General features: G+C 38.7%; 1 protein-coding gene across 1 annotated transcript; it reads right to left on the bottom strand.

Annotated features, from left to right (window-relative positions):
* Positions 1–534: 534 nt before the first annotated feature.
* enpp6 (ectonucleotide pyrophosphatase/phosphodiesterase 6) lies at positions 535–10,042 on the bottom strand. The gene is made up of 8 exons (XM_030766426.1): positions 9,740–10,042; positions 4,189–4,368; positions 3,800–3,911; positions 3,233–3,374; positions 2,956–3,132; positions 2,114–2,251; positions 1,497–1,617; positions 535–1,005 (listed from the first exon to the last, which is right to left on the bottom strand). The coding sequence occupies exons 1-8, from the start codon at positions 9,975–9,977 to the stop codon at positions 794–796; spliced, it is 1,320 nt and encodes a 439-aa protein (XP_030622286.1). The 5' UTR covers positions 9,978–10,042; the 3' UTR covers positions 535–793.
* Between the last annotated feature and the right edge of the window lie 3,902 nt (positions 10,043–13,944).

Genomic DNA, 13,944 nt, shown 5'->3' on the forward strand with positions numbered 1-13,944 from the left:
GACAAATGTATGCCCCTTTTATTGATAAATCAAATTAGTAAAAACACCACAGATACATATTTATAACCTTATATGGAAATCAGAGGAAGAAAATATCTGTTTTAAAAGTAAAAATGCTAAATTCCTGTTACATCCACCAAAGTACAGTGATTAATAAGAAAAATAAACACAGACTCTGACCAGGAGGGAATGAGAAGGAGAAAGATCATTCTTTTCTCAGATTCTTGAAGATCAGAATACTGACAGAGAAGGCATACAATCTAGTCTGTATCAACAGTACTATGCCAAAGAGTCAACAAACAAAACACATTTCAAAGTGGCTAAGTGGACCAAATCATAGAACTGACTATTATTTTCATTAGATATATTTCGTAGAGATATATATATATATATATATATATTTCATAAGAGATACTTCATTAAGATTTCCAGTTATGCCAATATGAAAAGTTCTGTTTCACCAATTTAACTTAATTCTTTTTTTTTTAAAGTTGGAATTGTTTTTATCATGGCAAGGTGATATGTTTCAAACAAAATAACAGAGCTGCACTGCTGCAAATTGTATTTATGGACAAAAGCGGAGATTGGAAAATACATGTGCCATAAAAAAAGTGAGGGATAAAGAAAATGTAGATTTGATACGTTCATCCCCTGACACACACTAAAATATACATTTTTTCAAAAAATGTCTTTGGCTGGGTAGCAGATGTGATGTTGTTCTCTCCAAGGGTTTCTGCCATTGAGCTGTTCTCAGTCTGAGTTATTTCTTCACCAGTGTTGGTGCAGGAATGTCTTAGTAATAAAGAGATTGCAGCAGTACCAGTAGTACCAATAAAAGGCCACTTAGAAGACTGGGCCGAATCGGGTTGCCAGATCCGCTTAACATAAACTCCACTCTGGACCATGAACCATTGTTGGGTAGAGGCTCAATCCCCAAAGTTTTGCACATCACATTGTACACATCCACAGCTCGTATAGGTCCTGCACGCAGGTTTTTCTTGAAGGCTGAAAAAAATTGAGCAAGTTCAAATGAAATGCTAATATAGAATTTTTAGATACAGCAAATTATAATACATGGCAACCATAGCAAATCATTTGAAAAGAAATTCCAATATATGGCATAAAACACCTAAACTGGGGTCTACTCGCATTGCTTTTTTTTTTTTTTAACTGTGAATGGTGCAGGCAAGCTTTAACTAAACATTGGTGTCACGTAGAAACATTGCTAACAATTCTCTGTTCATAACGGCACAGTGACTTAAAAACAATGACACCTCTTCACAGCAAATTTGGTAAAGAGAAATAAGCACCCACAAGAGTTTAATGTGAAATGCATTTAACTGTGCACATTTAAATTACAGCAAGTGAAAGCTGGTTCACCTTCCACTTGGTGTAATTTGTGGTGTATTATTATCATTAAATTTGCATTTAACATTACAGCAACTTAAAACAAGGATAGACTGTGCGGGTGCCAGAAACAGGTTCATGGACTTTACCTGGTCCCTGTGCCAAAAAGAAGCCCCTCATGTCCACAAACTCATTGTCATAGCCGTGCCATCCGTGCTGCCATCCTGCCCCCTCTGTGCCGTTATTCCAGAAAGGCAACGTAGATTTACTCTAAAAACAAACGAGGCCCTTTAAGATTATGTTACATTTAGTCCACAGACTCATCACCACAGGCCTCGACCTTTGACGCACATCCCTTTATTTTGGCCGGTGGCTCTAAGAGCCGTGGAATGTGTTGGTGCCTATGTTCTAAGCCTTATGACGGCACCAGCTTTTACTTCGAAAAAAACCCCCCAAAAAAACTGTGGATTCAGAGCACCAGGAAAGGTCTGTTGTTTTTTTGTCAAGATGGGGCTGTTACATGCAAGACTGAATCATGAACCGGTGGAATGAATGACCAATCAGAGTGCCCATGCATGGGAAGAATGCTTTCATCCTTGGCTGAGGCAACAGTTGATAAACAGTATTTTATGCTGCTAAAATTGCAAAGTTGAGAAGGGATAGCGTGTAAGGAGAAGGGAAAAATGGGAAAATACATGGGAGAGGGAAGCTGTGAGAGTAATCTGAGAGCCTCAGAGGATCATAGATACACAGTGTGGTGACTAACCTCAGTGATGAACCAGCCGGGCTCGGCCACGAGGGTGAGCGTTGAAACAAACTTTCCGCTCTTGTAGTGGAATCGGTCTGGAATCTCGTTTTTCTTATATACCTTCATGTTGTCGACCGCGCTGAGAGCTCTGTATACCTACAGTGAACAGAACCCATCAGCGTTTCTCTGAGAAGCTCCACCATGCACTCTACACTATGGTCTCAAGCAAAATCAATCGTTTGGCATCCCATTACATGGCAGCACCATAATGACACTGACACCGCACTATACTGCAGCAATGCAAGATGCAGTAAAAATACTGACTTTCAGTATTAGCATTCCAACAATAAGGTGCATGTCAACTAGATATCGTGTATAAAAAAAAAAAAGATCTTTTCTGCTTCTTTGAACTCTTTCCCACTTAGACCTAAACCGACACTCTGAGGTAATGCATTACCAAAGACATCAGTCTCCCACATGAAAGAGTGGAAAAAGCAAACTCCTCCCTATAATTTTGTAACAGGCTAATGAGTTTATTTCGTGTTGTCTTTATCTTTTATATTACTTTAACTTCATCCCTTTATTATGGTGAACAGGGTGTTAATATATCTGTGAGGCAGTAAAGCAGATCTCTTCAAAGTGACTTTGGCCTGAGGGTAAAGTTGCGGAGAAAGTGGCCGAAAACCTGACACAAAGTTTCTTTGTACGGGAGCATAAATAAATAAATAAATAGACAAATTTTTTCCACCGCCATTGAGTGCTCATTATAAGCAAGTTTTCAGACCAAACTTATGTGAGTGAGACAGCGAGAGAGACAGAGAGCAAGGCAGACAGAGAGAGCAGAAGAGAGTTGAACCAACCTCTTCAAACTTGGCTTGTTTGGGCCACAGACTGACAACTGGACCCCTGTCCATCATTTTCATGATGTCAGACATGTTGATGTAAAGCTCCAGTTCGATGATTTTCTCCATCCATTGGATCTCAGTCATGCCATGGTCAGAGAACACTATGATATTCAGGTCGTGCATGTTTTTTTCCTGAAATAAAGCAAGATTTCAGAGTGGCAATGACTGTTACAAAAAAAATTCCACCACCTGGAAAAATAATAAGAGATTACGGGCCAGGCAAATGTCTGACCTTGATTCTGCGGTTCAGCAGTTGAAAGGCTATGTCCAGAGAGTGGATGGCTCTTTGTATCTGAGGTGACCCAGGACCAAAGTGATGCCCCTCTACATCAATCTTCTCATAGTAAATGGCAGCCATGTCTGCCTTGCCATTTCTGAGCAGATCAAATGACATAAACTTACTCAGTACTAGTTAATCATGTTGCCACTGTAAAGACTGGATACATGAACTTCGATCAAAAATTCCCCAGATAATAGATATGTCTCTAACAACTCCATGCACATTGTCAAATGTAAACATTTTTTTCAATACTTTGTTTCCTTCAACACGTTACTGACTTGACACAGCACCAAATAAACCACTTTTCAGCCAAGATGGGATGTTGAACATTTTCTGTTCTGTCCAGTTCAACAGTAAAAACAACTTTTGATGATTGGACACAGCATATTTTTACACACGTTCTAGAATATCCATGAATCTGAGCTTACTGCATCTCATATGGTGAACATACTATATCTTACAAGTTATATCAAAGGAATGATGTTCATAGTTTATTATGAAAACTTGTGCATATCTTACTTTAACACATTGAGAGCATTCTCAATAGAATCTGTCAGATTCTTCTCAGAGGGATTGTAGACATATTCCTGACAAAAAGTGGATCTTACCCCAAGAATTTCCACTTCACAACCTAATAAACAAAAATCCACACCAGTATCAACAGCTGGAATATATATCAAGGGCTTTTAGTTTGTCATTACTATAAGAGAAATCTAGAGTAGAATGAATCTAACTCTGAAATTGATAATATGTATGCTACCACTGTACCACTGTGGAAATATTAATTTGTTAAGCCGCAGGGCAGTCTTTAAAAATTGTCATCTGTGTTACATTTGAAAAATGTACTATTTTCCCATGCCAACTAGCCTATGAAAAAAATCCAGCTTGTTACAAAAGCCTGTGCCCACCTGGCCAATAGTACATATAGACATTTTTCTTCAGGTTCTGCATTGTGACCCAGAGGGGCTCGGCGCCATCCCACCACAAAGGCAAGCGGCTGTCAGGGTTAACACCAATGAGGAACTCCTTCATTGAGTCTTTGTCCCACATGTAGTTTCCTGTCATCTGGTGCACTCCAGTATACCGACCTAAAACGTCATAGCAAATGTTTAGCATAATTAGAAAACATTGCGTTAATACAAAAACAACATTTGGTATTGTACCAAAATCACATTAGAGGGCCTCATCTATCAAATACACCCAAGTTTCTCATTTAATTAAAGTGAACCTTGTTTTAGTAATAGTTAATTTTTTAAAAGTAATTTTACCCTGTAGTTTTAGCTATCAAATTATTTCAAAAGTTTGAAAGTATTGTAATATATGGAAAGCTGTATATTGTTTATTTTGACATTTTCACCTGCTGAACCTCAGAAGTACCCTTAACTTAGCTTGCTAACACATTACTTTCTTTTTGTCATCTTAAACACGTGGAAGGTCCCTGGAACCTAAACAGAAAGACTTTGTATGTGGGCTGTGGGTGAAGTTTATCAGTCTTTCCACAGTTATTTTCTTTCTCCTTGAAAAAGGGCAGGGTTCCTGGGAAACTGTCAGAGCCTTTAAAATCAACTGTTACCCTAAGGTGAAATGTTGGCACGTTCTCTTAATCTGCATTCAAGGTGAATTGCTTGATTGGCATGTGTCTTCCAATTTTGTTATGTAGAACACATCTAAAAAGTTTGATCACAAGCTTCAAGGTTCCTGCAGTGGCTGCAGCATAGTCTGTAGCAATTAAACCAATCCTGCCTATGTAGAAGTACAGGAAAAAAACTGAGGGAAATCTGTGGTGTTGTCATGGAAACATTTGGAGATATGGCAGTAATACATAGAAGTAATGAGAAGTCTAAGAACTAAGGAAGTAGTTCCACCTGTTTTCTGTTAAGCCTTGTTTTTTGCTTGTGTAAATAACCTTGCTTTTCCCTTAGTTGGGATGTCTTGCCTTGAATATGTGCATTTTCGTGCATTATCTTGGTGTGATCCAGTAATTCGGTGAGTGTAGTGCTTCAGTCAAATCCTGTTCCTGTTCAGCTTTTCCCGTCCACATTACTCTGCCTGTCTGTCTCGCCTGTGTTTATTTTTTTGCCTGCCTGATCTGTATGCTTCCAAGCCTGTAAATAATACATGTTGTCTTTCACATGCATCGAGTTTTCCGAGCCCTCCCTGACAGAGATGTAAAAATGAAAAAGCAGAGGAGAAATTTGTTGTGCAGTTTGAAAGGAGAAGGATGTATATAATAGACAACGCAGATTAGTTAAAAGGTGCAGTGGTGAAGATAAACAGATATCTGGATGGATTAATGTAGAATTAGATGGAAGGAAGTGATGGAGAAGCAGAAAAGAAGATGTATCGTTATAATTACATGTGAGAAGGAAGGAGGAAATTGGCACGCGTGCCATTTATGCACATGGTTGTGAAAACACACTTATGAGACATAAGGCCCCAGTAGTGTGCAACCTCTGAAATCTGAATATATGTCACTCTGGGTAAGTGTCTGTTTAATATAAGTGTCGGGGGGGGGGGGGTGTTTGTTTGTTTGTTTTGTTTTGTCTTTGGAGGACATCTCTTTATGCTAATCCATTGTACACCATGGATTTCTGTACTTGCTAATCACAAGATGCATAACACACACATACACACACACACACACACACATGCTCCTGAATTCAAACACACATAGCCAAGTCAAGTCAAGCCCATTTTTCTTGAATTTGTTAATAAAATTGATACTTTGAAAAACAGTTTGGTATGTAAATTACTGTGAGAACAGTGTCGTTTGAAGCCAGTCAGGACACTTACAATAGCAAGTATTTCTACTTTGGTTTATCTTTTGAACAACAGATTTGAACACTGCTATTGGATCAAAGGTGCTTGTTCTTTTGTTAGGTCAAAGTAATTTACATAATTTGCTCCTTGTAAAATGCCACCCACTGAATACAGGCTTTGTCTCTTTTTTAATGACAATAAGCAGCAAAGGAGGGTGCAGTACTGCTCTGCTTTGTGGATCTCACTCCTGCTGTGTTTCCATGTCTACTCTGCTGAGAATAGATCGCTATCATACTCTATGTGAATTCATGTTGTAAACAGACAAAAATCTTCCATCTTATTAGAACCACTCCTTTTCAATAATGTACCAGACATTGAAAAGTAGCTGACACACCCTCCTCCTGAAGTTTTCCTGTGAGGTAAATTCTAGTGAAATCTGTGATTAATTAGGTTGTTTGACTACAATAGCAGCAGTCACGCTTGTGTTTTTCATTAAAATCATAATATAAATTCTGAGTTTTACTGGATTCCCATTGATCTCACCCAAATCACTAATATGAGTGTAAACCTTGAAGCAGTGCCAGTTCCAAACAGCCCTAAATACTTGGTATGTGTTTGTGGGGATGAGAAGAGACATTTTGGTCAGTGTTGGTGTATGATGAAGTCGGTGTTGATTACAGAGTCAATATAGCAATTTCATTATTTATTTATTCACATAATTCGCAAATTTCATTATTTTTGTTTAATTTTTAGTCACGTATTTTTAGTTTTATGTTTAGTTTTATGTCGCAATTAAACACATTAGTGATGTGTATGTCCTGTGGGTAAATATACGCATTACGTGAGGTAAACTTGCCTTGCTTTAACTTTTTGGTAAATTTTGTCTCTGGCTCTACAATTTCTTGTTATCCAAACATAAGGTTAATTGCATTTTTCAGATCCTCTTTCAGTGAGTTCAGAATACCAGAATATTATATTTGTGACCTACTTTTTTCATAAACTCAAAAAACAAATTACAAACAGGGTGAAACATTTCTTAATGTTCTGTATTTGTGTTTTATAATAGATAGTTTGCAACTTAAATGCCTGTGCTTACAGCAGCTCAGAATAAGTTCAAGGTCCACTGCACGTCTGTTTACTATAAGTGGCATAGAATCTAAGGTTGAGTGTCAACTGCTGATCAAACCATGATAACTCACTTCTGAATTTTATTTTCAAGCAGATTTTATGTCAGAAGCACAACTGCATGTTAAAAATGAATGGTTTTCTAATTTTACCCTGTAAACTGTGCGCCTGAAATTCTTGGATCAAGCAAAACCAGATTAAAACTGTGTTGCCATGTTAAAACTGCAGAAAGTCCTATTTAACGTGGCAATAACGTTATCCCGCTGTATACATTCTGAACTTCAAAAGGAACCTCTGTCTCAGACCACAAAACACAACAAACACCATCCAATCAGCTGGTGAGAGGGTTGATGGCATGGGCCTGTAGAACCAATGGCAATGCCACGGCTTTCACGTGTTGCACACTGTAGGCCTACACGTTTTCACGAAGGGACGTGAGCCACTTTAATGACTATTTCTAATTCTTTGTCAAACTCACATAGCAAACCCTACTGTGCGATGAAGAATTGATATATTATTATAAAATTGATCTTGATAGGCTTTCACAGCTCCAACAAATACCTCACCCCCTCTTGTCACACCCATGCCTGGAACTAGGAGAGAGGAACTGCAATGGGTTTTGGCCTGAGATCATAACGAACTACACTGCAGGCGCAGCTCTGTGGTCTTTGCTGTTCTTGCTTTTCTCTTTTTCTCTTGGCTTCCTCTGTCTAAGTTATGCAACACTTAAACACGATCTTGTTAAAGCATACAGTACTTTCACTGAATGTTTAACAAAATCTCTCACAACTGTATCAGTAAGAAAAAGCATCACAAGCTTAACAATACTGCTTTGGTTAACTTTGGAAAGGAGAGAGATTTTTGCAGTCCTTCAAACTGGACCAATTATTAAATGAACCATACTGCACTCACAAATTTTGACAAAGTATATTGTAGATATATTAGGCTCTGCTGTTCATGCTCTTCATGTCAATTAGAAGATGCTAACTGTGAAATGTGATGATCAAATCACGCCTCTTTTTATAGTATTTCGACAGTATGTCTCCTTTGGTCTCATGCGGCCAAGTCGTAGTGTGCTTGGGGAAAAAAAAAAAAAAACAACTTTCGCCTAACTGCAGTCTGGGAATGGGGCGACAGCAGGGTCTTGTGCCGGGTAGGCTTTGTGCTCTTTGTTCGGTTACTTTGCTAATGCCTGTGCACAATTGTCATGCTCGATTCTCTTCTGAGCCAACTGGCGCTTTGTAGAGGGGAATGTGCCCAAGCAAAACGACTGCCATCAGCACATCATCCACAAAGTGATCCACTGATCAGGAGAGCTTGGACGGAAGCCGTTTATGTAAGAGCTTAGGGCCGTCCTTTGTTCCACTAAGGGGAAAGAGAGAGTGGAGACGCTTCGAACACACCTCTGTGTGCTTTATTATCACCCATGTGGTCAGTTACGCATGTTCAGGTCTGTAGGACTCTCAGAGGAGACTAAGTAACCAAGTTTTAACATTGCTGTGAAAAAGGTGAAGTTACTGTAAATCTGAAATTTGGACATGAGGCTCCCACAGTAATTGCCCCGAATCAAGGTTTACAGGATCACCGCTGTACTGAACTTTCTCTCAGGAGCCTTTCTGAGAAAATGCTAGAAAAAAATTCACAATTGTCTATTATCTGTCAGTTGAAGTGCATGCACACTCTTAGGTGTCTTTGACACAATGTCCTTTCCAATAAGTACTGTACATCACACTTTGTTGAAAATGAATAGAACTTTGAAGTGGTTTGTTAAGCCCACTTCTGAGAGCCCCAGTGTAAGGAATACAATAGCAACAGTTTGAGTGAGGGATGGGGGAGTGTGCCATCAAGCGCTCTTCTGGACTCTGTTGAGTGTCCTGATTTAGAGGGATGTTTGATTGACAACCAGCTGTGCCAGGCTCTGCTTTATCAATAGACTGAATTCAGCCATCTTCCCTTCAGCTCTTGAGTCCTCTGTTTGTCTCATAGAACGGAAAATACACTATGTTTTAAGTTCCTGCCGATGGGTTTTCTGAAGATAGACCTCTCTCAGTTGGCTACTTCTCTACTGGTAATTACAACTACTAGGGAATTGTATCTGATTAGTGCAATAAAGATTACGGACTGCATAGCTGGTGAATCTAAAGGATAAGGCTGAGCGGTAAACTGTATTTCTTGCAGACACAGTGAAAACGTCCCAAGTAGCACTGATTTTTTAAAGTAAGTAGAACGGAAAACTGTTTAAATTAGAAGAAATATTTAAATGAATAGTCTAAGTAATAAGGCGGATGAACTCATCTGGCAAAAAAAGAAAGAAAAGAATTATCCATTTAAACGTGAGACACCGGCACGGATATTGGTCTAATTACAAAGGAAAAAAGAACACCATAACTGATAAGAAAATCGCTCATACATTTCTTTAAAATTCAAAATACCAGTGGTTGTCAAACACTTACAGTTGCTCAGGTTGTGTGCGCGTGTGTGTTCGTGTTTTGGATGAGGAGGAGGGATGTCCTCATATTTGCTGGTCGCAAAGTATTCACATAAATAATACATTCAAAGTTAAGAACACCATACCTGTCATAAGCGAGTAGTAGTTGGGGTAAGAGAGGCTAGGAAAATCTGGAGTCATATAATCCACTTTGACGCCATTATCCACTATCTCTTTAAATCCCGGCAATTCATGCAAATTATCCAGATAGTCATAACGGAATCCATCAATAAGAAATACTAAAAGTTTCCGACTCGCTTCGCAGGATCCCGACAGTATTAGAATGGCACAAATGACGGCGTAAACCCGAGCGACTTCTGTCATGATTGCTTGTTACGCTGTTGGACCGCACCGACGGAGAGCAACGTGGTGACAATAACGAACGAAGATCGTGGATACCTCGAGTATCAAGGCAATTTGTATCACAAAGGAATCTCTCGGAACTATGGACTTGCAAACTCAGGGGCGGGACAAAAGTGCGCCCGGACAGACTGTGCACTGCGGTACTGGGATTAAGGCATCAACTCGTTGCAGTTTCTCTCACCCCCGTCAGGCCGCCTGACATTAATGAGTATTTCATTTATTTAGTGACAATGATGTAGTAACATTAAGACATTTAAAAAAAAGACGAAAGTGAAGAAAGATGGTCCTTTCATTCGTTAACACATCAATCTGCCTCTTGCATTTTGTCTTTCAGATATACTAGGTGCACTGGCTAATTTTTAACATTGTAGAGACTATCGGACTGGACAGCGTGAGACCATAACCTGACATTGCCAACTGCCTGACGATATTCCCTTTGAACTAACAGATGTTGTCACACAGAGCAATCTGCCCCACTGGCAGTGTTTTTACCAAAGTAAAGATCAGGACAGGACTTCAGGAGAAGACCAGCTGAGTCTTGTAAACAACCTCTACTTAGACTATATTGTGACAGGAGTCGGAAAAATATCACTCTGCATTATGACTACATTTAGACGGAAAATGTGCCACATGACTCTTTATATTAATATTGTAGGGCCCCGTGCTTGCTAATTACCATACGCTACATTAATGTACCTGTGTGTCAGGGCAATGAGCGTTTATCATGTAGAAGACAAGACCTCTGAGTGAACTGTGTGTCTGTACCACTCGAGGAGTGAACGCCGAGTAGCCTGTGCCAAGTAGTCAGCAAGTCGTCTCTGAGACTTAGCAACTCTCCATACAGGAGACTCCAAATTTCCGTTACACAGAAGATGTCCTAGTTTACATTAGGAACAACCAGCTGCATATTTTTATAGGTCCATAAGGTGATTTATCTGAACCTATAGAGGCCCTTAAAAATAGTCTTATTATTACATGTAACCCAATGGGATCTGTCAAAACACTTGGCTATACATGCATATGTATATTAAAGGTAGTAATATTACGAGAATAACAGATAAGCAAATGAACTGAATCTAAAGAATGTTTGATGACTGAGAAGCTTGTTACTGAGTCTCACAGCCCTTGTTGAGACAGTGTCAGAGACATAAATGGTGGGAGGGTGGGAATGTTCTCTTGTGAAAGGTAAAAAAAAGAATAAAAAAATTGGAATCAACTTGCAACTCATTTTCAAAGATTCTTACATACATATTTGGTTTACAGAAAGGCAAAAGATGGACTGCAGAGCTAAGTACATCAGCATCTCTGAAGTCTAATGTCTTAGCTGTGAACCAAATGATGTCAACTTTATCAACTCCTGTGAGGAAAAGAGCTCACACCAAAGAAGGTATTGCTTAATACAGAGATCCTGATCTAGGGGGAAAGGGACTCCATCTATGTCCAGGCAAGCGGACAGGCTCTCTCTCAGCTCTGGGCTGCATCTGTGTGTTGGCGAAAAGGAGGGTTGGCTCTAAGTCAACCTGGACAAGAACTGTTTTTAATTCAATTTAAGTTTATTTGTATAGCACTTTTTACAATTAAAATTGACTCAAAGCAGCTTTACAGTGGTCAGTGCCTAAACCTCCTCTTTTGATGAGTGGCAGAGCTGATGCATCAAAATAGTTTTGCATTTGACCCCAAAAGCTGTACATTATTATTGTCTGTATTGTTATCTGCGCTGTTTAAAATGTAAATCAGATGAGCTTAAATGCATCCTTAAGCTTCAAACTCAATTATAAGATACAAGGGCACTCAAAAAAAAAAAAAATTAAACAGTGCCGAGTCAGCTTTCGCAACAAGGCCTTCACCCTCTTGTCACACCTCTGGCAAGATGCAGGAGAAAAGGCCTCTGGGGATTTCTGTTCTGCAAAGAGTATAACATTACATTGTTATATTGGTTTAGCTAGTGACCTTGCACAATCCTACTGATAAAACGACGAGAATAGCTTTGCAGAACTTGTTACTCATCAGAGACATTTGTAATTCCAAATTCTTTAATTCCCCTGTTTCAAGCTCAAGTAATTTTCATTTTGTTTCATGAAGAATGTCTTACTAGGCAATTGTGCAAGTTTCCTGTTTTCTATGATCATATCAAATGGTGCATATTTTCAGGTTTAATCACATTTTATCAGGTTTGAAGAGGATTTTTTTCTTATTTGAACAGAAACAAATCCCAACCTCCTGTTTTTTTTCACCGCATAATCATATTGCATAGGACTGATTTTAACCTTTGAAACAGGTGCCATTTTCTCAACCAGTTTTACTGCATTTACTGAGCTAAGAGGTGTGTTCACGGGTTTACGTTTTGCTTGTTGTGGTTTTTAAATGTGTGTGTGTGTGTGTGTGTGTGTGTGTGTGTGTGTGTGTGTGTGTCTGTGTGTGTGTGTGTGTGTGTGTGCGCGTGTGAGTGTGTGCACGTGTGTGTGTACACTACTTTGACACACTGCCATAACAGTTTTTCATACTTGTGAAATGAGCCCGACCCAGTCTGTATCAGCTCAGTCTTTATTGAGGCTATTTATAATCACCTGAGAAAAGTCACTTATGTCGTACCATAAAGTTTACTGGTGTTTTGTGTGCTTTAATCTCTTCATTCAAATACTGGTATAAAATATGTCTCAAGGCGCTTTGTTGTGTTTCTGTTCTTTCTTTATAAGTAGTAGGATTTTGGCCGTTACAAAAGCTTTATTTATAGGTGCTTCCTCATGTATGACCTACTATAAAGCCTTTGATTAAATTAGTTTGTCTCTAAAGATGAATAAAAATCTGTCTGTCTATCTATCTATCTATCTATCTATCTATCTATCTATCTATCTATCTATCTATCTATCTATCTATCTATCTATCTATCTATCTATCCATGTTAGGGCTGTAAAGTACATTGGAGTGACATAGACCCATGGAGGGAGCACTAATCACACATCAAAGAGACTTAGATCTCTTCTCAGTCTCACACTCTTTTTTGATCCTGGTTGGAGTGTGGTGGAAGAGTCACACACTAAAAGACCATTCGCTGTTATCATTTCACTGCTGGCCAATGGGATGCACTGTCATCATGCCACAATGACAATTTAATTAAGTTTATTGTTTAGTTGTACTGTGTCCCACTCTGTGGTAAACATCTGTCTGGTTTCTTTCAGTCAGGCTGGTATTTGCTCTGTCATGCGAGGTCCTGCTCTGGCATTTTGAAGTTTTGGTATAAGAAGGGAAAACTGTTTTTTAACGAGATTGTTGTCAGCTATCTTTCTTCCACACACTCCCGCATGTGAAACCTTGTTTGGATTTCATTGCAAATTGTTTCTCAGTGAATGTTATTCACTCAATGAATGAATGTATCAGTATTTCCTTTGATTCAGTATCTCTCATTGCCTTAAGTTGATTACAGACTTGTAATTTATTTATATGAAACACTCCAAACTAAGTAAGCAACTTTTCCATCAGCCTAGATCTTTGTGTAAAACAATTCTAACTTTGGTTCCATGCAAAGTAAGAGAGGTTTCTGGTAGTCCTCAAAAAGTTAACTATAATTAGTAGACTGTGTCTCTATGAACCTGGTCACAGACATAACCTGTTTAGTGGACATTTGCCACATATAGGTTCAATTTTAACAAAATTAGATTAGCCTCTGTTGTAGCTAAGAGAAGACTTGTGTAGGCCTACTTTATACTGAATTCTCTTGATTCACTTAATAAGTTTTCATTACTCTAAAAAGATTTGAGTCAAATAAGGTTCTAAATAGCTCAAAGAGGGGCTAATCACTCTTTTACCTTTGCCTCTATCTATCTATCTATCTATCTATCTATCTATCTATCTATCTATCTATCTATCTGTCTATCTATCTATCTATCTATCTATCTATCTATCTATCTATCTATCTATCTATCTATCT

This window comes from Chanos chanos, chromosome 2 (assembly GCF_902362185.1).
Source record: "Chanos chanos chromosome 2, fChaCha1.1, whole genome shotgun sequence".
In the NCBI taxonomy this organism is placed as follows: domain Eukaryota; kingdom Metazoa; phylum Chordata; class Actinopteri; order Gonorynchiformes; family Chanidae; genus Chanos; species Chanos chanos.

What these genes read in the sequence shown, in the direction of transcription:
- enpp6 (XM_030766426.1), bottom strand. Translation starts at nt 9,977, where the DNA reads ATGACAGAAGTCGCTCGGGTTTACGCCGTCATTTGTGCCATTCTAATA. An exon ending in CTATATGTACTATTGGCCAG is followed by an intron (nt 3,912 to 4,188) that starts GTGGGCACAGGC and finishes TTTGTTTATTAG; the next exon opens with GTTGTGAAGTGGAAATTCTT. An exon ending in CCGGCTGGTTCATCACTGAG is followed by an intron (nt 1,618 to 2,113) that starts GTTAGTCACCAC and finishes GTTTGTTTTTAG; the next exon opens with AGTAAATCTACGTTGCCTTT.